Source organism: Gossypium hirsutum, chromosome D05 (assembly GCF_007990345.1).
Source record: "Gossypium hirsutum isolate 1008001.06 chromosome D05, Gossypium_hirsutum_v2.1, whole genome shotgun sequence".
Classification (NCBI taxonomy): Eukaryota; Viridiplantae; Streptophyta; class Magnoliopsida; order Malvales; family Malvaceae; genus Gossypium; species Gossypium hirsutum.
In genome coordinates this window covers 30544640-30568526 of record NC_053441.1, presented here as the reverse complement: position 1 = coordinate 30568526, position 23887 = coordinate 30544640, and the positions used below count along the sequence as shown (strand labels likewise).

General features: G+C 33.4%; 2 protein-coding genes across 3 annotated transcripts; both read left to right on the top strand.

Annotated features, from left to right (window-relative positions):
• The first annotated feature begins 488 nt into the window (after positions 1-488).
• Positions 489-3135, top strand: LOC107904205 (RNA polymerase II subunit A C-terminal domain phosphatase SSU72). Of its 2 annotated transcripts, XM_016830493.2 has the most exons (5): positions 489-820; positions 903-1048; positions 2306-2424; positions 2532-2635; positions 2757-3135. In XM_016830493.2, the coding sequence occupies exons 1-4, from the start codon at positions 606-608 to the stop codon at positions 2631-2633; spliced, it is 582 nt and encodes a 193-aa protein (XP_016685982.1). In that variant the 5' UTR covers positions 489-605; the 3' UTR covers positions 2634-2635; positions 2757-3135. The 2 variants fall into 2 exon arrangements, with proteins under 2 accessions (XP_016685982.1, XP_040950599.1); XM_041094665.1 differs by having other exon boundaries at positions 2532-3135.
• Positions 3136-7435: 4300 nt separating this feature from the next.
• On the top strand, positions 7436-11103 carry LOC107904201 (glucomannan 4-beta-mannosyltransferase 9). Its single transcript, XM_016830488.2, has 8 exons — positions 7436-8197; positions 8275-8373; positions 8446-8698; positions 9571-9681; positions 9847-9983; positions 10089-10202; positions 10313-10707; positions 10793-11103. Exons 1-8 carry the CDS (start codon positions 7922-7924, stop codon positions 10953-10955), a joined length of 1548 nt encoding a protein of 515 aa, XP_016685977.1. The 5' UTR covers positions 7436-7921; the 3' UTR covers positions 10956-11103.
• The last annotated feature ends 12784 nt before the right edge of the window (positions 11104-23887 follow it).

The following is a 23887-nucleotide window of genomic DNA, read 5'->3' as shown; positions in this document are numbered from 1 at the left end:
ATAGGTTTAGAGATTTATTGTTTGATGAAAGTACTGGTGTCAAGAATTAATCATATCCCTTTTTCAACCCATAAATTGGAAGATAATGTGTTTCAACGTATTCAAACTCATGTTTTCTTGTATTGACAACAATGCTAATACTAATCGAATTGAGAGTCAATCAGCATACATCAGTATAATTTATCTAACCAATGTTCCAATCTTGCAAAGGCATGTTGAAATTCGTCTCCTATCACCGCTCAATCAGTGGTTTTTTAAAATGATTTGGTTTGCTTTCTTAAAAAATTAAATTGTTTTATATTAAAAAGTTAGTATATTGATCCAATCATAAGAATTGAACCAATCTTTGAATAAATTATTCAAAGAAATCAGCATAAAAAAAACTACTATTGAAACAATATTATAATTTTTTAAAAATTTTAATTATTTATTTATATATTTTTGAAATCAATGTCGGCCTTAAACCTAACCCATGTCTTAACGGGCTTAAGTATTTTTGTTCATATACTCCAAATATGGATCCAGACTCAGATTTTGGATCTTGAATAAACAGCCCTGACCTTCCATTCCATCCATTGTGAATCAACTAGCATTTGCATCACACCATGAAATTCCGATACGCCATGGTTTGTTCATCCAACCAGAACCGTAGCATGGAGGCCCACTCCCTCCTCAAGAAGCAGGGTTTCGATGTTTCCTCCTACGGAACCGGGGCTCACGTCAAACTCCCTGGTCCTTCTCTCAGAGAACCCAACGTTTACGAGTTTGGGACCCCTTACAAGCACATGTTCGACGACCTCCGCCGCAAAGACCCAGAGCTGTAACTCTTCTCTTACTTTTCACTTTCAATTTCTATTGAAATTTGTAAACCGAGAGTGGGTTTCTTTTTTTTTTCTTTCCAGGTATAAGCGGAATGGGATATTGCCGATGCTTAAAAGAAACTTGAGTGTCAAATTGGCGCCCCAGCGTTGGCAAGACAATGCTGCTGATGGTTGTTTTGACATTGTTTTCACTTTTGAAGAGAAGGTTTTTGATATGGTTCTTGAAGGTTCAGCTCCATCTCTTTAATTATACTCGTACAATATTAATAATCCTTCTAGGAATTCTATGGGATTTATTGAACTTTATTTAGATTTGTAATTCATATTAGTATGTTCTTGTTTGAGATTATCGGTTACGTGACAATATTCAGGAAAGATGAAAATTTTGATACCCTTCTGTTTGAGTAAATGTTAAATTTAGTTAATTTATCTATTGAACCTATGTTTTGTTTTTACTTCAGAAAATGAATAAAGTTTTAGTCTTTGGGATGTTGATGTGAATTGTGAAGCTCCAACTCTTCATTTTTTTCTGTGAATAAATTGTATTGGGGGTATGGAGATATGAATTCCAGATGCATAAAAAAAGAAAAAGAAAATTAAATATACCAATTACAATTTTATATGTTGCTTTGAGAATCATATGATGAACTGGAAGTCATGATGTCATTGCCATCTTAATTTTCTTATTGAATTTCCAATGTTATTTCGTTATAGAAACTCATGATTTTGTCTGCTATGTTAGTTAGACATGTCCCGAGGTGTATGGTATGTTGCATGACTTTTTGGGAAAATTACATGGTGGGAACAGATTAGGACTTAGAAGTTCTCCTTTCCTTAGAACATGAACCAATGTCAACTTAAATCGAGCTTCTAATGCTGTCATCGGAGAAAGGATTTACCAAATGGTCAAGGTATAGGTCAAGAACAAGCTTTCAGTGGTAAGGGAGCTTAATATTGCAGGAGACTTTATTTCATTACTTCTACGAGTTTTGTAGCAGAATACATTTTGGAAAGTTGAACTTCTATTTGTCTAGGATAAGTTGTTGGCTGGATTAGTGAATCTATTTCCAATGAACCTTTCCTCAAAACATTTATTTTATTTTATACCTTAGAATTGTAACTTTTTTTCGTAAGCTCATGGAACTAGTTCTTTTCTTTGGAACTTTATGGCATATGAATTTTCTCAGATATTTCACAGATATAAATTAATTTTACCTGTCGATTGAAAATCATCAAAGGTAATGTTGGAAGGCACCAATTGCAGATGATTCCGCTTGCGTCCTATAAGTTGTTGCCTGTTGGCTCATGTCAAACTTAGTCTGTCTAGTCCTCTTTGTATAATGCTTTTCTGTTTACATGTTCAGATACGCTTACGTTACTTGATGACCCTAGAATCGTTTGATCCAGTTAGAATTTCTTTTTCTTTTTCTTTTGTCCCTTGTGACTTCTTTTGCTCATCATCTTGAATGTGCTAATAATGGCAGATCTGCACAACCGGGATCAAGTTCTCCTGAAAAGTGTGCTGGTGATCAACTTAGAGGTTAAAGATAATCACGAGGAAGCAGCCATAGGAGCTCGTATTGCTTTAGATCTATGTGAACAGGTGCATTTCATGTCATGTAATGTTTTTGATATTCTGTTATGCTTGATATTTCATCAGTAGGCTGTTGCGTTTGATATATTTCTTTTTCCTATGATTTTCATGCTTAGATCGAAGCTGTTGAGTCATGGGAGGATTCGATTGATGATATTATGGTTTCTTTCGAGAATAAGCACCGTAGGAAGCTGTTGTATAGTATCTCTTTCTACTGAAGGTATCCCTTATAGTCAAATGATTAGTACCTAACATCCTGACCGTGACACTTGCTGAGATTTTTTGTCATTAACCAGTTTCTCTTTTCCATCCCGCCATTTTATTTTGCTCTTTTCACGTAGGATTAGTTTCTGAGCATGATGGAATAAGACTACTTCCTTTTTAGATGAAACTACCGGGATTGTGATTCTGTTTTGATACCTTTTATTACATGTAGTTTTGCATGTAATAGTTGTGATTTTCTGGTGTCGTGAGGTATTAGGAGAGTCGGGGATCTCAATTTATAAAGACAGGGCTATTTCCGTCGTCTATAGAGCATGACACTGACACTCTTCTAATCAAATGAGACCTCATCAACAAGTCCACGGGGCTATTTCCATGGTCTAAAGAGCGTGATACTCTTGTAATCAAATGAGACATCATCAGCAAGCTCACTTCAATCAAGCATGATGAACCATAATTACTTTGAATGTAACACCCCTCCCTGTGATTGGTATTTTATCATTTTGTTCAATATTTTTTTATAGTTATTGAGAGTCTTTTCTGTCTCGATGACAATCCGGTTTTCGGTCAGAATCTAGGATTGGCTCTATGCTTCTTGCTAAAGCTGATTTCCTTGCTAGAGTTCATACGGTTTGTGTAGGGATTGTTTGTGGAGTTGTTCTTGTGACCCTAAGTTTATGTAGGTTATGTATATGAGGACAAAATAGCAATGTAAGAGGAAAAACCAAATCAAGCGATGGTAACCCTAAAAAGGTGTTTTGCATAATTAGAAAATCCTAAACAGTCGCTGCCAATGTAACTTGGACTAGGTGTGAGGATTGGATAAGAGTATATATCTAACATGGGTATGATCAAACTTTTTAAACTTATATACATGCACATTTGGAGAGTCGTAGCCTATACGCATGTTTGGATATTCATTGGACATGTATCTGACATGGTACTTTGAAAAGGAAATGAAGAGTCTGCACTATGGTCACAGATACATTACTTTTGCTTCGAACTCCAATAGTTTGGTTTGCTACCAATCGACGTGCTCTTGGAAAAATGCATGTTATCTGTTACGTAGGAACTTGACAAGGAACCCTTCAATATATGAAGAACTTATAAAAATTTTATGCATACCATATATTCATATTTGATACTCATCAAACATTGATGATAGGAAGTGAGCATTGTGGTCCAAGAAGTGCAAGCAAAGTATTTTGATGAAAAACTATGGTTATGCATTTAATTGTTTGATGAAAATAGTTCCAAAGTTTGGAGTTTTTTTCCCCTAAAAGAGTTAAAGAATCTGAACTTTAGGGCCTTGCACTTAAAAGGGGAGTATCAAGATAAATGAGTAGAAGTAAACAAAATGTGATATAAATAATGAAGTGAATTGGTTGAATCTCATTGAGCACTTTACTATTATTCGTAAATTGTCCAAGGGAAAGGCATCTGCTATTAAAAAAAAAAAAGATGTATTGTTCGCAGAATATGTTGAGAAGGAAGTGGAATGTTGCTCATCATTTGATGCGACAAAATTTTAAGGATGGGAAGGGTGGTTTTTATGTCTCTACCCCAAACTCAATTTTGTTTACAACTTTTACCTTCACTTGAATCACCCCAAATGCTTTCTAATATCTTAATTTTTACAATTATAAAAGCTTATAAAATTAAGAAATTAAAATATTTAGCATCCCAATTAAGGTGGATTTCACGAGTTGAATTCCAAAAGATTAATATGAAAATAGTTAGAGATTTCCTAAATTAAGAAACGAATGAAGTGCTTGTGTCCTTCAAGCAATTTAAAGCTTCTGTTGAAACCCAAAGGAAAGGAAAATATCAATTTTGAGTAAGATGAGATCGCATCATCCCTGGAATTTAATATTAATATTCCAAACCAAACAAATTACTTGTAAGTGAAACAAAGGAAAACAAATATGGAAGTTTTATAATAAATTTATTTTTTAATGTTTATATTTTTTAATCGACTAAAACCTTGTTTTTTAATTGGTGTTGGTGTAGCAACTTGCACATAATTTATGTTAACATGAAATTATTTCTCTTATATGTCGTCACCATAAAAAATAATTTAAAATTACAAAATATCTAAAAATAAAAACTCAATACCTATTTTTTAAAAAGTACTCAAACTAGTGGATGGGATTAGCAGGGCCCCGACTCCCCTAAAATGATTTTTTTTTCCATTTAGACCCCTGTACAAAAATTTATAAATTTTAAACTAGTAAAGATAAAATTATGCTTTGACCCCTAAAAATGATAAAAAAATAAATTTAATCCTTTGAAAATGATAAAGATATAAGCTAATAAAATGGTGAAATTGCATTTAAACTAAACTGCTATATAAGAATGTTTTAAAGATAGTTTAAGTAATGAAGAGAGGAGAGGAGATGTTAATTATGATCCAAATTGTTAAATAAAATTGATATAAAATTATAATATTGAAAGGAAAAGGGTTAAAGATCCAGGAATGATGTTGATGAGTAATAAAAAAGCATTAATTAGGCTATTTCAATTTAATCATTTTTTACTAAAATGTAATTATTTTAGTAAGAAACCAGGGGCTTGCATCATCTCAACTCAACTGCATTACTTAAAAGACTTCATATCAGCGGCCTTCCTATCTTTTTTTAACAACACTTTGCTGGTTTTGGTTCCCATGCTCTGCTTGTTTTTAATATTCATGTTTCGGTTTTAAATCAATATTAAATCATTTCCGTCTCGTAACGGTTAAAAATAAAGTGTAATCTCATTACAGCTCATATTAGATTATGGGTGTAATTTTAAATTTTAAATCAATTTCTAATTATTATTATATTTATTAATATATTAATTATGGTTGGTGATGCAATCATTATAACTTTATATATTTTATAAATTTATTTCAACATTCTATATTTACTTATCAACATATAAATTGTAATAAAAAGTAAAGGTTGTAGTAATATAATTTATCATAATTTTATGAAAATTAATAAAGATAAAAAATTTCTATAACAAACACAATTTAATAAAATATACTTTTACATAAATTTATATTACGTGAAATCCTACCGTCTAATCAAATAAACCAAATATCCGTAATATAAGGAATCATAATCCTAATTTTACATTCCTTCAACCATTAGGAAGAAAGTATATAGTTGGTGATATTATTTCACACACTGCTGGTATTGGTAGGGTTTGTTTCAACCATGTTGTTTGATCAGAAAAGTTGGTTGGACTTTCTCTATTCTCTGCCCTAAAATAATGTTTCTTATGAATGAATATATCTTTTTCTTATCACAATGCCAATCCCTGAAGAGAACGAGAACATAAGGATTATCGGTACATCTAATTTCCTGCCTGCTGGCCAAGTTATGATTCATCATCATCACCACTTCTTTTCCCCCACATGGCTCCTTTAAAGTCAACTTCCCAAGCAATCTTTCCTAAAATTCGCTTTTACTTTTGTCTTTCTCCATTTTGATATTTGAACTTAATAATTAGATCTATTTGATGATTTGATCAATGTTACTGATATAAAAGTGGATCAGACAAATTGACAACCGATCGATATAATGCTCCGAATAAAGGGGTTGGACTGATTGACTTGAAAACTGCTTGAAATTGGTAAAAATAAAAAATGAGAACAAAAATCATCACCTGAAAATTTATGTAAAATTTTTAATTTCAAGTGATGTGGTACAATCTTATAGTGCAACATCATAAATTTTTATATTTTTTATGTTTAGAGACCAAAATGATTATGATCAAGTGCTAAAATGCATATAAACACTGGCCTCAGCTTCTGCATTTTGATTTGGAGATGAAATTGCCCTATCATTAACTCAACTAAAACATTCTCAACGGCCCTATAATTTACTACCGCATTCGCACCATTCTACTTAAATAATTGAATATAAGTTATTATGATAAAATAATGAATAAATGGATAATCTAGACACAAATTTTGGTTGTAATAACGAGATCCCACTTCTAATTTCATCATTAATATCCCCAAATTTCGTTTTTATTATTTCTCACTCTACTATGTGCCTTGCAATTGAGATAATGCTGCTTTTAAATATTCCACTTCAATAATTTTATTTTGGCTTTATTTGTTTTACTATTTATGTTCGGAATTTGTTATTATCTCTCTCAACAATGTTGTCTTCAAAATTCGAACTTATGTTCTCCCTTTAAAAATGAATTGTGCCTTACCATTACACCAAACTACTGATATCAATTTGCAGCCATCATGGGAGCAAAAGATTCTTAATTTACCAACTTTTCCAATGGTTACTGTATAATTTGCAAATGATGATAGATTTAAGCTTAATTTAAACATGTAGCACCCAGGATCTAAACTTCAAATCTTCTCTCCCTACTCAATTAACAATTTTTTACTAATGGTTACTGTATAATTTGCAAATGATGATAGTTATGTTCTACGCACACCACCTTTATTAATTTCGATTTTTTTTTATAAACCAAGCCACCTTTATTTAATATAACAAAAAAAAGTTGATTAATTTTTTTATTACCAACTAAGAACTTATTATTTAATCAACTAAACCAATATCAAATTTCCTAGCTGTTTCTTTCATCCTAAACACTTTTGGAAGTGAGATTAAATTTATATTTAAAAAATGAATTTATAAAGCAAAGGCTGCAGGAGTTGGACTACCTTTGCTGGTTTAAGATCCTCATTCTCTTTCCTTTTGACCAATTATGCTTTATAATATATTATCTCATATATCCATATATATATATGTACAGAGGCCTTGTTCTTCCAGCATCAAGCTCTTAATTAGTGAGGTCTCTCTTCTATAAGCAAGAGAATATAGTGCAGAGAGAGTCTTAAACTCTCTCTGATCAGTAAGCATTTTATACCTTTTTGAATATATATAATATAATTTTGCTTCTTCTTTTTTTATTGGTTTGTAAATTTTGTATAGGAAGATTGGAAAGTGGGTTCATACTTAGTGATAAATTTGGGAGTGGATCTGCAACTGTAATGGAGTGCTTTTTGATCTACTTACTGACCACACAAAGTCCAGCTTGCTGTCTCTACAACATTGCCTATTCGTAACTCACAAGCAAAACCAAATAATCACTCACAGTCACACACCCCTCTTGCAAAAAACCAAACCAAACCAAACAAAGATTCGTGTTCTTTTCGCAAACCCAACCTGTTTCTTTCTTTATAAAACCAAACCATATATAGTAACTCTAGTTTCTCAGACAGGCAAGCTCCTCATCTGTCTCTAATCGGTATTCCATTAGAGCTATCCAGATGGAGTTTACAGGCCAAATTGAGTTGATTTGGGAGCAAACCAAGTTGCCATTGGTGGTGCCAGTTTTGAAAGTTCTGGTGGTTTTGTGTTTGGCGATGTCTGTAATGCTTTTCATTGAAAGGGTTTATATGGGAATTGTGATAGTGTTTGTCCAGTTGTTTCGGAGAAAACCTGAGAAAATGTACAAATGGGAGCCAATGAAGGATGATGTTGAGCTTGGTAATTTGGGTTATCCCATGGTTTTAGTTCAAATCCCAATGTATAATGAAAAAGAGGTTCGTACACTTCGCTTGATTTATATATGTCTATATAGATAAATTTGCTTAGGTTTAGTGTTATGTTGGATATATAGGTATATCAGTTGTCAATTGGAGCTGCATGTGGACTTTCATGGCCAGCTGATCGGGTCATAATTCAAGTGCTTGATGATTCAACAGATCCTGCCATTAAGGTTCTCTCGTTAAACATTTTAATGGAGCTTTTACATAGATTTTTAAGTAACAATAGTAACATTGTGTTGTAGACACTGGTGCAAGTGGAATGTCAAAGATGGGCAAGCAAAGGCATTAATATAAAGTACGAGATAAGGGACAACAGGAATGGATACAAAGCAGGAGCTCTAAAAGAAGGGATGAAACATAGCTATGTTAAACAATGTGATTATGTGGCCATTTTCGATGCCGATTTCCAGCCTGAGCCACACTTTCTAACCCGCACCATCCCTTTTCTTGTCAACAACCCTCAACTTGGGCTTGTTCAAGCTCGTTGGAAATTTGGTAACATTCATTAAATCCTCCCCCCCCCCTTTGCTAGACCTTCCTTAACATTCTTTTGCTTTAGTTTTTGCGTGAAACATATGTTTTTATATCGGTGGTCCTCCCACTATCCTTTTGTTGTTTGCCCACGGATGCACGATCTTCATCAATTCTATGTAACGTATAGAGTTTCGCTAGAGTTGATTTTAAGATACTAGTAATCATTATTCATTTCACTCGTTAGATTGATGAAAGTAAACAAGATCCATCGTGACATTTAATATCAAAACTGGTTACGAGACTGAAAAAAATTTGATTATGAGGTACGTATTACTTTTCTGCTATTGAGAATAGTGGATTTTGATGGAATGGGAAAGATGTCATGCTCGGACGAGCCATGAATCCTACATAGATTATGTATTAGAGTTAATCTAGAAACATAAATACTTACAGTACCTTTTAACTTGCAAGAACTTTTTTTTGAAAAAAAAAAATGAATCCTAATAAATCAAAATGAACAATAATTTATAAGTTGTATGAATCGTAACACATAAATTACTGTTTTTAATGATATCTTTGTACACAACACGTTGCTAGGTTACACAGTTTGGTGGGGAAAACTATTGTCATTTAACCCAAATTTAAAAAAAAAAGGGTAATATATAATATATATAAATATATATTCAAACATGGCAACTCCATGCATGATCAACAGGACATTATATATGTAAAAGCTTGACTATTTCTTATGGATTAAAGTTGTAGTTTAAGTAGCATAACTGACCATCCTTTTATACATGTCGATACATTAACCATGAATATATTAGTTTGGTAGATACTGGACGTGTTACTCATTTAGAGATAATTGTGAGATTTGGGGTAATGTGTTGCAGTGAACTCAGATGAATGCCTAATGACAAGGATGCAAGAGATGTCATTGGATTACCATTTCATAGTGGAGCAAGAAGTGGGGTCATCTACCCATGCTTTTTTTGGTTTCAATGGTAAATTTCAAATGCATTCCCATCAAAGCATTTCTCCTTTTTTATCAAATATAGTAGACTATACCAATTGAATTAAGCTTTTACGGCATCCATAAACAGCTTTTAAGTCCTCTCATAAACAAAACTTTGTAAGTATAAATATATGAGGCATATATATGATGGCAGGGACGGCTGGTGTGTGGAGAATTTCAGCAATCAATGAAGCTGGAGGATGGAAAGACAGAACAACAGTGGAAGACATGGATTTGGCTGTCCGAGCTAGTCTTAAAGGCTGGAAATTCGTTTATGTCGGTGACCTCAAGGTATAATTACTACTTTCGTTTAAAACTCATGATTTCGATTAACATAGGCAGTAGTTATATAATATAAAAATGATTTTTGACCATACAAATTACTGATTAATTTAGGTGAAAAATGAACTGCCAAGTACTTTCAATGCCTACCGAAATCAACAACATAGATGGTCATGTGGCCCTGCAAACCTCTTTAAAAAAATGGCAATGGAGATCATAAGAAATAAGGTATGTTCATATATAATCCCCAAAATCATTCATTTTCTTATATATATGTGTGTGTGTGTGTGTGTGTGTGTGTGTGTGTAAGTTACTGAATGGAGTGTTGATTATTGCAGAAAGTTTCACTGTGGAAGAAGTTTTATGTGATCTACAGCTTCTTCTTTGTCCGAAAGATAGTGGCACACATTGTCACATTTGTGTTCTACTGTGTTGTTTTGCCTGCAACTGTTCTTGTTCCTGAAGTTGAAGTTCCAAAGTGGGGTGCTGTCTATATTCCTTCCATTGTCACTCTTCTCAATGCTGTTGGAACTCCAAGGTCATTGCATCTAGTCTTATTTTGGATTATTTTTGAGAATGTGATGTCATTACATCGGACAAAGGCGACATTTATTGGTCTGTTGGAGGCCGGAAGAGTGAATGAATGGGTTGTTACTGAGAAATTGGGAGATGGTCTCAAGACTAAATTGGGTGGAAAAGCACCCAGGAAACCTCGTTTTCGAATTGGAGATAGGTAATTACTCTTGAATACCGTATAACATGTTACAAGTTTAATTAACATTGAGTGACTAATTTGTGGTTGGATACTAAATAAACAGAGTCCATATACTAGAGCTTGGAGTTGGGGCATACCTTTTCTTTTGTGGATGCTATGATTTAGCCTTCGGGAAGAATCGCTATTTCATTTTCCTCTTCCTGCAATCTATAGCCTTCTTCATCGCGGGTGTTGGTTATGTTGGAACCATGGTTTCAACTTCTTAGCTATTTTTCATCATCTCTCCACATTATAATCATACTTCAATCTCTTTGATTGTTTTTCATTTTTTAATTTAAATTATTACAGAAGGTGGTCATTCTGAGCCAAGGATTTGAAGAAAAATGAAATAATTTACTCAAAAATATTGTGCAATATTCTCTTTTGCCATGTACATGTATGAAATTTTAATTCTACAACAAAAAGTCAAATATTGCCATATGTCAAACTTTTTTAAATAATTTTTTATTATTTTACTATATAAGTGTCTCCCATTTAATTTTACTGTAGAGTTTTAACATATATAAAATAATCATCCTATATATACCTAGTTTAATATCTCTTCTATCATTTTTAGTGTTTTTTCACAATAATAATTCGTTATTTAATAATACCTATGTTCATAACAAAGTTCTAGTCTAGAATAACCATCTTTTGAAAACAATTGTTGTTCGGAACTACTCTTATTAAGAACAATTGTTGTTTGTATTGTTTTTGTTCAAATTAGTCATTCTAGAAGAATACTTATGTCTAGAACAACCAACATTTGACACAACTCCTATTTCAATAATAACTATATTCAGAACGTGCTCTTTCAAGAAAAGTATTATAGCAGAATAACTAATCATAGAACAAGGTTATCTGAGAAAACAAGTTCTGTTGGAGCAATTATGCTGAGAACAATTCTTGTTCAGAATAGTCTTTACTAAGAACAACCGTGTTGAGAATAACCTATCCATTCGCAACAGGTCAGAACTACTATTGTTCAAGAACAACTCACATTTCAACAGATATTCTGCAGAAGATGTTTATTATTTCATCAAAGCCAAAGAAGTGGAAATAATATAAAAAATTGATAATGCTATAAAAAATTAAAAATATATAAAAATGCTAAAAAAGTATATATAGAATGAACTTGGACACATGGTTGTCCATATATAGATAATGAACTTGGACAACCATTTGTACAGGTTCATTCCCTATGTGGAAAAAAATTATAATTCTTTTTATAAATTGATTTTTGTCACATGTCAAAATATGAGGTTGCCTCGTATTACCATGCTACTGAATGCCACATCAATATGTTTTAATAGTGTTAGTCAAGTGCTTAAAAAAAAGTACCAAGTTGACTTATAGTTTTCAAGTTTAGATATCAATTAAGTTCAAATAAAAATTTAGATACCAAGTAGGTATAAGTTTCCAAATTCAGGTACCTCCATATAACCCTAATAGAAAATCCATCTCTTTACTCCGATTAAATGCTTATCTTTGTAATTCCTTTTTTTTATACAAGAATAAATTAGAAAATGTCTAATTGAACGAGCTTAACTGCTTCAACTCTCATCCATGCTTGAATTGTAGATATCCTTCTCCAACAAATCTCGCACAGAGATGGATCTTCAAGCATGACCAAGCAATTAATTTTGTCTTCATCCATCTTAGCTAGCTAATCTGCAACTTTATTACTATCTCGCGAAATGTGACGAAACTTAATTTGCCAATCCTTGGAGCACAATTCATGTATCAAGCTAATTTCGACAATACTACTTATTGTTGCAAGTGCATTCCACAAAACATCAACTAATAACACATTATCACATTCCAATTCGCTCGTCTAAAACCTCTGTTCCAAGCTAATTTCAATTCTTCTAACACAGCCTTAGCTTCAATAGAAAAGATATCAAACATACATGTTCTCATTTTGAACCCAACAAGCCACCCACCGCTTGGTCCTCTCAACACCCCACCTATTCTCTCCCTTGAACTGTTCCTTAAAATTAAGCCATCAACATTTATCTTAACCCAGCCAGTCACTAGAGGGTTCTACCTTTTCCTTGACATTACGTGCATGCCATCTAATTAATTTCTTTATCCATTCTCAATGACTTTGTCCAAGCCATTTCCAAATTGATAAGCTTACTACTATTACGATTGAAGTTATTGAAAATAAAATCATTCTTGCTTTTCCAAATGAACCAGCAGATAATCGAGAAGAGAGTAGCCCATTCACTATCATGTATTCGGAGCTTACCTTTATTCTTAATATTCCACAACATCCAAGTTTTTAAAGTAGCAGTACTAAAGAAATCCTCCAAACTACGTCTAGGAACAATAATTTTTCAAACTATTTTTGCAAACCCGCAATCTCGTACTACATTGATTGCAGTTTCCATCACACAACCACAATGCTCACAATAAGGAATCTGAGTCATACCACGTTTCACTCTCTCTTCATCGGTTAAGAGTCTACCTCTGTTCAATAACCATAAAAAAACACGGACTCTTAGTGGTGCAGCCACTTTCCATAATAATCTATGACACTCATTTTGATTCAAACTATTGACTTCAAAGAGATGTTTATAAGACTTCGAAAAGGAGAACTTTGTTGCAGACATCCATTTCCATGTAAGCTTATTAGACCCCATCCCTTCGAACAACACATTACAGGCCAAAATACGATCAACAACTTATTGTAGAAGAACAAATGACAACCATTGTGAGTTCATACCACCTTCTGGTAAGACAACATTACAGACCCGGATCATCTCATCTATCTCCACTTGACCAATATATTTTCGCTTAAATGGCCCTACATCTCTCACTCAGACATCGTTCCAAAAATTAACCAGTCTCCCATCGCGAATAGACCATATGAGACCGTTTTTAACCTCATTTCAAATCTTTGTTAATGTTGAAAGTTGGACTGCAATGCAACATGGAACCAGCAGCCAGCTACTGTCAAGCTCAGCAGCATTGCTTGGTGCGCAAGACTAAAGCTGGACCAAATGAAGCAATCAAATTTGGATGTTTTGTTCTTATGTAATTTAGTTTAGTTCAATTTTAACTTACTTACAAAGTTAGTAAGATTAAGTTAGTGAAATGATCTTTGATGTAATAGCTGAATGGTCAGCTACTTTTGAGCATTATTTTAGCTATTGTTTAGACTTGTATTAGTTGGAGCAGTTAAACAATTAGGTAACTGTCAAGCTATTTTTGTAACTCCTTTATATTTCAAAATTTGAATGAAATACATGGTTGATCAATTACAAATTTTTACTGTGCATTTAAGTCTTGTTTTTGCTGCTCTGTTTGTTTTTTTTCTTTCTGCTTCGATTTTTCTTTGGTTCTGCTTGCAAATTTGGTTGATGCATCCTGCCATTGTTCCAACAAATGGTACATGAGCCCGAGTCTTTGAGGGGCCTTTATCATTTTGTTGTTTTTAAACCAAAAGAAAAGCTTAAAAACTATAGAGATCGAAGCCTTTGAATTCAGTCAAGCAAAATGAGTTTCACTCCACCTCCACTACATGTGTTCACTGGGGAAAACTATCACATCTGGATAGTTAAAATGAAGACATACCTCCAAGCACACGATTTGTGAAGTGTGATCGAGAATGATGCTGAACCATCTCCATTAAGAGCAAATCCCACAATTGCTCAAATGAGGCAGCATGCTGAGGAGCGAGCCAAGAAGCATAAGGCTATGGCCTGTCTGCAAAATGGAGTGTCTGATGTGATTTTTACTCGTATCATGGACTGTGACTCACCAAAGCAGGCATGAGAGAAGCTAAATGGGGAGTTCATGGGGACTGACAAAACCAAGCAGCAGCAAGTGATCAATCTCAGGAGAGACTTTGAGAATTTAAGGATGAAGGAGTCTGAGACCATCAAACAGTACTCAGACAGAATAATGGTCATTGTCAACAGCATAAGGCTCCTTGGAGTGGACTTCACAAAGAGCAGAGTTGTTGAAAAAGTTATTACAACTCTTCTTGGGAAATTTGAGTCAAAGATCTCTTCACTTGAGGACTCGAGGGATTTATCAGCCATCTCCTTGTTTGAGCTGATAAACTCCCTATATGCACTTGAGCAAAGGAAGGCAAATAGGCAGGAAGAAAATCTTGAAGCTGCTTTCCAGGCAAAAGCCAGTGAAGGCTCAAGTTTGAGTGTGAAAGGAAAAAAGCCTTGGCACAATAGGAGAGTCAAATTAGGAAAAGATGAAGGAAAAATGGTGTTTCCACCTTGTGTTCACTGCAAGAAGACAACACATTCAAAGAAGTATTGCTGGTATAGGCCAGACATCCAATGCAGAAAATGCAAACAGTTTAGTCATGTGGAGAAGGTGTGCAAAGGCAAAGCAAAAGAGGCTACTCAGCAACAGGCTCGACCTGCTGAGGATTTGCAAGCTCAAGAGAAGCATGTGTTTACAGCATCCTATTTTTTTGGCACAACAAAAGCCAACAGTGATTGGCTATTATATAGTGGCTGCTCACACCATATGGCAGCTGATGAGAGGCTGTTTAAGGACCTAGACAGAAGCTTCTACTCGAAGATCAGAATTGGAGATGGGAAGCTAATTGAGGTAAAAGGAAAAGGCAATGTGTTGGTCAGCACTGGTTCAGGTAACAAACTAATCACTAATGTGCTCTTTGTACCTGACTTAAACCAGAACTTGCTTAGTGTAGGTCAATTAGTGGAAAAAGGCTATACCCTGGTCTTTAAGAATGGCTGATGTATTGTTCAAGACTTGCATGGCCAAGAGTTAGTTATAGTGGCTAAAACTGATAGGTGCTTCATGCTGGATGTAAGTCAAGTGGAAAGAAATGCATACACCAGCCTTGCTGATAGCACTGACTTGTGGCATAGGAGATTAGGCCATGCTAATTTCAAATCCTTTGATCTATTGCATAGGCTGAATTTGGTTGAAAACATGTCAAAAATTGAAACTAGTAGGACTGTTTGTGAGGTTTGTCAGCTTGGTAAGCAGGCTAGATTGCATTTTCCTGCTGACAGTGCTTAGAGAGCTCAAGAAATGCTCGAATTGGTGCATTCAGATGTTTGTGGTCCTATGAGAACAACTTCAATCAGTAACAACAAGTACTTTATCCTGTTTATAGATGATTTGACAAGGCTTTGTTGGGTTTATTTTTTGAGGCAGAAGTCAGAAGTGTTTGAAGCCTTCTGCAAGTTCAAAGCATTTGCTAAAAATTAATCTGGCTGTAAAATTAGAGCCTTGAGGACTGATAATGGCTTTGAATATGTGTCTGATAGATTTCAGAAGCTGTGTGAAAGTACTAGGATTCACCATCAACTTACAACAGTCTATACTCCTCAACAGAATGGAGTTTGTGAAAGGAAAAATAGAACTGTGCTGGACATGGCCAGATGTCTGTTGTTTCAAAGTAAGCTTCCAAGTTAATTTTGGGCTGAGGCAGTCAACACCTCAGTATACCTGCTCAACAGATTGCCAACTCGAGCAGTCAAGGACAAAACACCTTTTGAAGCTTGGCATGGAGTCAGACCAGTTGTAGCACACCTGAAAGTGTTTGGTTGTGTGTGCTATGCTCATATTCCAGTGGAAAAGAGACCCAAGCTCGAGAGCAGGGCTATTCTAGGAATTTTTGTTGGCTATAGCAGTAACAAGAAGGGTTATAGGGTGTATGATCCATCAACAAAGAAGGTTTTAGTTAGCAGAGATGTGAAGTTTAATGAAGAAAGGGTATGGAGCTGGAATGGTGCTGAAGCAGACTTGTTTGAAATGGACCAGTTGGACTTGGTTACTGAGCCTACAGAAGAAGAACCAAGTACAGAAGAATAACCAAGTACTGATGCTATTGATGATACACCAGTGAGGGGTACTAGAACTTTGACTGATGTTTACCAAAGGTGCAATGTTACTGTAGTTGAGCCTACTGACTATGAGAAAGTTGCCAAGGATAGGAACTGGATGAAAGCTATGGAAGCTGAGTTGGAAATGATAAATAAGAACCAGACATGGGAATTAGTAAACAGACCAGACCACAAAAAGGTCATAAGTGTTAAATGGGTACATAGAGCCAAATATAATACTAATGGCTCATTAACAAGCACAAGGCTAGGCTTGTGGTGAAGGGCTACAGTCAGTAATATGGAGTTGACTTCTTGGAGACATTTGCTCCAGTAGCAAGACTGGACACAATCAAGCTCCTATTTGCCTTAGCTGCTCAGAAAAATTGGAGGGTTCACTAATTAGATATAAAATCAGCATTTTTGAATAGCTTTCTCAAAGAGGAGATCTTCATCGAGCAACCAGATGGATTTAAGGTTGCTGGACATGAAGTCAAGGTGTACAGGCTAAGAAAGGCTCTTTATGGCCTAAAGCAGGCACCAAGGGCTTGGTATGACAGGGTTGACACTTACCTGTCTAAGCTTGGATTTGTGAAAAGTGCTAGTGAACCTACACTTTATGCTAAGAAGTCAGAACGTGAGACCTTGCTGATTTTTTCCTTGTATGTGGATAATCTGTTAGTGACAAGGAGCAAAAATGAGCTCATTGATGAGTTCAAGGTCTAAATGCAGCAAGTGTTTGAGATGACTAACTTGGGGGTCATGACCTACTTCCTTGGTATGGAAGTGCATCAGTTTGATCGAGGCATTTTCATCAGCCAACATACATTTGCCTTGAAGATTCTTGATAAATTTTGCATGCAGAACTGTAAAACAGTTAACACACCAATGGCTTAAGGTGAAAAATTGACTAGTAGTGGTGACCAAGAAAGGGTTGATGAAAGGCACTATCGAAGCCTAGTAGGTTGCCTGTTGTATCTAACAGCAACTAGACCAGACATTATGTTTGGTGTCAGTCTACTATCGAGGTTCATGCACTGCTGTAGTGAAGCTCATTTGAAAGCTGCAAAGAGGGTCCTTAGGTACATAAAAGGGACTGCAAGCTTTGGCATAATGTTTGAATGTGGAAAGGAACTGAAACTTGAAGGCTACTCAGACAGTGACTGGGCAAGTTCACTCGATGACATGAAGAGTACTTTTGGTTACTTCTTCACACTTGGATCGAGTATGTTTTGTTGGAGTTCAAAGAAGCAACAGACTGTTGCTCAGTCCACAGCTGAAGCAGAGTACATTGCAGCAGCAGCAGCAGCTGTCAATCAGGCCATATGGCTCAGAAAACTCCTTCAAGATCTTAATGAAACTCAAGTTGAAGTAACTGAGATTTGGGTGGACAATCAATCAGTAGTTGCTATAGCTAAAAATCCTGTGTTCCATGGTAAGACTAAGCACTTTAAGATTAAATTGCATTTTGTTCGAGAGGCTGAGCAAACAAAGGAAGTCAGTCTTGTTCATTGTAGCTCAGGGGCACAATTGACTGACATGTTAACTAAGCCCTTAGGAGCTGCTCGATTTGAGGCATTGAGAAGTGCAATTGGTATGTGTTGCATACAGTCCAAGAAGGAGTGTTGAAAGTTGGACTGCAATGCAACATGAAACCAATAGCCAGCTACTGTCAAGCTCAGCAGCATTGCTTGGTGCGCAAGATTGAAGCTGGACCAAATGAAGCAATCAAGTTTGGATGTTTTGTTCTTATGTAATTTAGTTTAGTTCAATCTTAACTTACTTACAAAGTTAGTAAGATTAAGTTAGTGAAATGATTTTTGATGTAATGTCTGAATGGTCAGCTACTTTTGAGCATTATTTTAGCTATTGTTTAGACTTGTATTAGTTGGAGCAGTTAAACAATTAGGTAACTGTCAAGCTATTTTTGTAACTCCTTTATATTTCAAAATTTGAATGAAATACATGGTTGATCAGTTACAAATTTTTGCTGTGCATTTAAGTCTTGTTTTTGCTGCTCTGTTTGTTTTTTTTCTTTCTGCTTCGATTTTTCTTTGGTTCTGCTTGCAAATTTGGTTGATGCATGCTGCCATTGTTCCAACAGTCAATCTTTTCCATAGTTGTAAGCAATTACTACGACGGATTTCCCCCAGAACCAGCCCATGAAATTTATATTTGTTCCTCAATAACTGGACCCATAAAGCTTCAGTGTTGACAATTAGATTATACCCAATCTTCAAAACAAGAGGAAACTTCATGGATTATGCCAGCTACTCTCCGATAGGACCATCCAGCCGTGTTGGGCACCGTTATCTAGAAGGATGAGAGCAAGCAAGTCGCTGGAGGTTGCCGCTCACTGCGCCATCCAAGAAGAACTCGCCTTAGTCCTAAAGATAGATAATGTGAAGGAAAAGGTCTGGATCGCGGAAGGCATGTACAAGAGAAAGGTGTATGATGCATTTTGGGCATACCTTAGGCTGCAGTTAAGGTGCATGATGCACACCGTGGATGCATATATGGAAGGGTTGCTGGAGAGGAATTTTAGCACGGAAGTAGAGGAGTTTGGGGATTGCAACAATGAGTTAAAAGCGGCTGCGGAGAAAGCCTTGCATGTTAAAAGAACCTTTTGGGTTTGGAGATGAGGTGAACAGGGTTCCTCGACAGCTTTTTCAGGTTTGATTCTGACAACACCCAATGTTGATCCATATTTGTATTCAGGACAATACGACAACCTTAACGCCTTGCTTTAGTACTTGAAAAAAAATAAGTATCTGTTTATTTAAATATGTACCGACTGAATGAAAATAAAAGTTTGTTATGTATATAAGATTGGGTGTTAAACTGCATTGTTTTAGTTTCGACAGTGAAATATGAGAGTGTTGTAGCAAGTGGGATGTTGGGTTATGTTTTTTTTTTGGTGAAGCTATGTTTGTAAGTGGTGAATTGATGGTGAAGAATAGGGGGTGATGTTCCTGATCATTGCGTAAGTACTGTGGAAGCTCCGTTTGTGATGGGCCTTGAGAATTGATATTAATTCTATTTTTTCCAATGAGTATTTGGCATTTGGTCTTGGTGTTTTGAGATGTTGTGAAGTAGTGCCATTTAGGGGTTCTTGTGTCTAGTTATGGTGTTCTTCCGCTATTCAGGTGTTAGCTGTTTTTCGAGTTTATTTTACTTTATGTTTGGATGAGGTAATAGAAAGGAAAGAAAAACAAAGCAAATGGATGAAATTAGATACATTTCTTATGGGTAAATTTATTGGACAAATGTCAAGGATTCTCGACAACTTGGATCACGGAATGGACAATTGTCAAGGATTTTCGACAACTTGGATCACGGAATGCTCGATTGGTCAAATGTACCGTTACCCCTCCATACCTCCATTGAGAGGCTTTCTAACAGACTCAGTAGTTTATAATACAGTTAACTTAACTATAGAGCAAGGAAGTATCGCTCGGCTATAGCCCCCTCACTCTACCTTAAACGACATATATACCTGCAACTGTGAGTAAGGACGAAGGAAATATCACTTATGTATGGTGTTTTGGTTCTTGCTGCCACTTTCATAGGTGCTGTGGCAATAAGGGAAAGGAGGTTATACTTTTATAAATAAGCAGTTTGACAGTTCCCTGCTAGATAATGGGGGAACCCCGGACTTATGATTTGTTTTTATCAAATAAATTACAAAATGGTCACTAAATTATTTTAAAGTATTCGTTTAAGTCACTAAACTATTCGAAACTTCTTATTTAAGTCATTAAGTTATTATGATTTTTTAAAAAATGTTTAGCTAGCGAGCTCTAAACAACGATTCAGCGATTGATGTGGTAGATCGATCCTTATCAATGAGTAGAACATACCTTAGATTCAAGTCGACCTAAAGATTAGTGTTGAAGATTGGAGAAGAAAGTTATTTGAATTTTGGTTCATAGATTCATAAAGTTTAAAGTTGTTTCGTAAAACAAAACTAAATTGTAAAATAGAAGGGGAATGAAAGCTTTTAATTAGTGCAAGTTATATGAGTAAAGAAGGTCATACAACAACGATTGTAATAGTGCAATGACTTAAATGAAAACTTTCAAATAATTCAATGATCATTTTGTAACTTTTTGAAGTTGAGTGATCACAACGTAAACTTAATAATAGTTTAACGACCTTAAGTGTAATAATGATTCGATGAAAAATGAGAAAAGAATGAGATTTTTTTGAGAAATGGGAAATTCAAAATGCTTGGGGATGAATCAGATACAATTTGAAGGATTTTGTGGGTTCATGGATCATGACTTAACAGAAGAACTTTATAAGTTTCCAAAAATTGAAGATACAAAGCAAGAAATTGAATTTCAATTATTTATGAAAACACATTAGTCAATGGAACTCTTGATAAAAGAAAGGGGTGTTGTATATGAATCACTCACATATTCTTCTGAATTATACATATCTGCTGGATTAATTTAGAAAACCAGTAGAGATATGTAACAACAAACAATTTTTATTGAAAGACATTCCAGTAATAAACTCCCTCAAAACTTTATGGAATATATAGAATTGTAATCAACCATATATTGCAAAAATAAGAGAATTGAATATCTTGCTTTTCCACAAAATATCAAAATTTTAATTACCCCAAAGAGAAAGCTATGGGCAGAAAAGTAAAAAAGATTTTTAAGATGTAAAATATTCTTTTACCGTCTTTATTCTTTTTACATAATTATATTACAAATAATGTTATGAATGTAATAAATCATTATATTTAATTATTTCCTTTTTTTTCTACAATTTAACTAAACAAAAATGGTTAAGTTTATTTTTCTTTCTCTTATTAATTTTAACAATTAAAAAAATGTAATCATTTACTTTCTTTAATCTTCTTTGCAAAATTCAATTAAATTCGAAAAAATTAAATTCTTTTTTGAATTTCAAATTATTCAGTTTTCTAATCAATACGAATAAGTAATTTGATTTTTTAAGCTTGAGTCGAGTTAAATTTTATAATTTGAATAATTTGAATAATAAACTGATGTAAATATATCTTGGGTCCCTGACAGTTTCAAAAATGTGCAAATTGATCACTCTAAAAAATTTATAAAAATTCAAAATTAAAATTTTTCCAAAAATTTATAATATATATAAATTCAAAAAATTAAAATTATTAAGAAATCTTAAAAATATATATTTAAAAAAATTTAAATTATAATCTTTGAAAAAAAAAAGAGATTCATTTGAGGTGTTAAACAAATAAATTATCAAGTTTATCATACTAATTATCTTGTTTTTTTTTTCTCTTATTTTATTTTAAAAAAGTTTTCAAATATATATAGTATTTGTGTTCCTTCACTTGGAATTAAATGGTATTGTTAACAAGATTTCAATGTGACTAGTTTATTGTTTTTTTAATTTAACTCAAACAAATTTATTCGATTCGACTTGAATTTCATTTAACTTGATTAAGCTCGAAAAAAATTTAAATAAAGATAGGATGATAAAATAAGACTCGTCAATAATTCAAAACATTTTCACTTGATTCAATCAAACACTTATACTATTAGTATTTTGGTGTGTTAAGCTTTTGCTCTATCTTATTTTGAAATAACCAAAAAAGCTGCAAATATTTTATGAACAAGAAAACTAGACCTCGTTAGAGTCCTTAGTAGTAAGAGTCATTTTTGGGAATATTCACTTTCTTTATATGAGATAACTAATCAATTTACACTTCAACTGATTAAATCGCCATTTAAATAATAATATCATAGTGATAAAATAAAAAGCTTTAAAGTAAAAAAAAAAACCCATAAAATATGGGCTCTTTCTAATTTATGGACCTAATAATTTAGCCATTGCAACCCATAGACAATTTTACAAAAAAATTATATATAAAAATTTATTTCGCCTTCAAACCATAAAAATTTTTTTTTTTTCATTTCATTTATTTGATTGGTTTTAATTAGTTTATTTAGTTCAGTTGAATAAATTATTAAAAAATTTAAAATTTTAAAAATATATATTAAAAATAGAGAAAAACTGTTCAATAACTTATGCAACCAGGTTAATCGACCTAACCCTTTATTTCAAACTAGTACTTCAATTGGTTCTCAATCCGATTGACCGATTCAATTTTAAAAACTATGATATTTATTGAGATTTTGTAGTCGAATGCAAAAATCTTACTTATTTAAGACTTGTCTTTTTTTTTATCAATGTTATTAAATCTGGGTTGATAGTCAAATCAATCAAACTACTAATTTACAATTTAACGGATTGAACTTTATAAAATAAAAAGCTTTAAAGAAAAAATAACCCTTAAAATATAGTTTCTTTCTAATTTATGAACATAACATTTTAGCTATTGCATTTTCAAAAAAAAAACATTCTAGCTATTGCAGCCCATAGTAGGGTGAGCTTTTGATCAAATCGAGTTGAATCGAGTGAAAAAATTTTGAGTTAATCCAGTTCATGAGTCCTATTTTATCATTCTAACTCAATTTGATTTTTTTTTCGAATCGAGTCGAGTAAAATGAAATTCGAGTCGAGTCAAATCAAATCGAGTGAAATTATTCGAGTTAAATTAAAAAAATTAAATATGTCAAATAAAAATATTGTTACACTATAACTAATTCCATGTTAGAGTACATAAATTTGAACCATATATATTTGAAAAAAATTTAAAGCAAAATAATAATAAAATAAGATATTTGAGTATGATACATTTAAATCATTAATTAGGTCCCAAAATTATTATTTTAGAACATTTTTAAAATTTTTTATTTTTTTTAGAATTTTTAAAACTTTTATAAATATTTTAATTTTTTGTAATTTTTGTTGTGAGAAAGACGAATTTGCTTATTTTCAAAGTTGACATGGATCAAAAGAGTATTTACACCAATCTATTATTTGAATTATTCGAGTTATTAGAATTGTGAAATTCAACTCGACTCAAACTTGAATAACTTGATTCGGTTTACTCAAAATTCAAATTTTTTTTCGAATCGAATCGAATCGAATTTTACTCACCCTAGCCCATAGACACATTTAAAAAATAAGCAAAAGAATTTATCCATTTCCTTCTCTCTTTTTTTTTTAATTTTTGAATTTTTTATCTAAATAATATAAAAAATTAATTACAAAATGAGAGAGGTTGCAAATTATTTATGAAAATGATATTTTTTATAGTGAAATTGGGTGCCGTTATTGCGTTAAGCAGCATCACTCTAAAAACCACCCTATCATTTGATAATCATTTCAAATGGAAAACCTATTTTTTAAGTGATGTCACCACTTTATTAAGCAACACAAAAAATATATAAATATTTTCTTTAAATACAAAACAAATATTG

Coding starts and splice junctions, on each gene's coding strand:
- LOC107904205 (XM_016830493.2), top strand. CDS start 606: ATGAAATTCCGATACGCCATGGTTTGTTCATCCAACCAGAACCGTAGC. Junction 1,049..2,305: donor TTTTGATATGGTTCTTGAAG/GTTCAGCTCCAT, acceptor TAATAATGGCAG/ATCTGCACAACCGGGATCAA. Junction 2,425..2,531: donor CTTTAGATCTATGTGAACAG/GTGCATTTCATG, acceptor TTTCATGCTTAG/ATCGAAGCTGTTGAGTCATG.
- LOC107904201 (XM_016830488.2), top strand. CDS start 7,922: ATGGAGTTTACAGGCCAAATTGAGTTGATTTGGGAGCAAACCAAGTTG. Junction 9,984..10,088: donor TTTATGTCGGTGACCTCAAG/GTATAATTACTA, acceptor TGATTAATTTAG/GTGAAAAATGAACTGCCAAG. Junction 10,708..10,792: donor CGTTTTCGAATTGGAGATAG/GTAATTACTCTT, acceptor CTAAATAAACAG/AGTCCATATACTAGAGCTTG.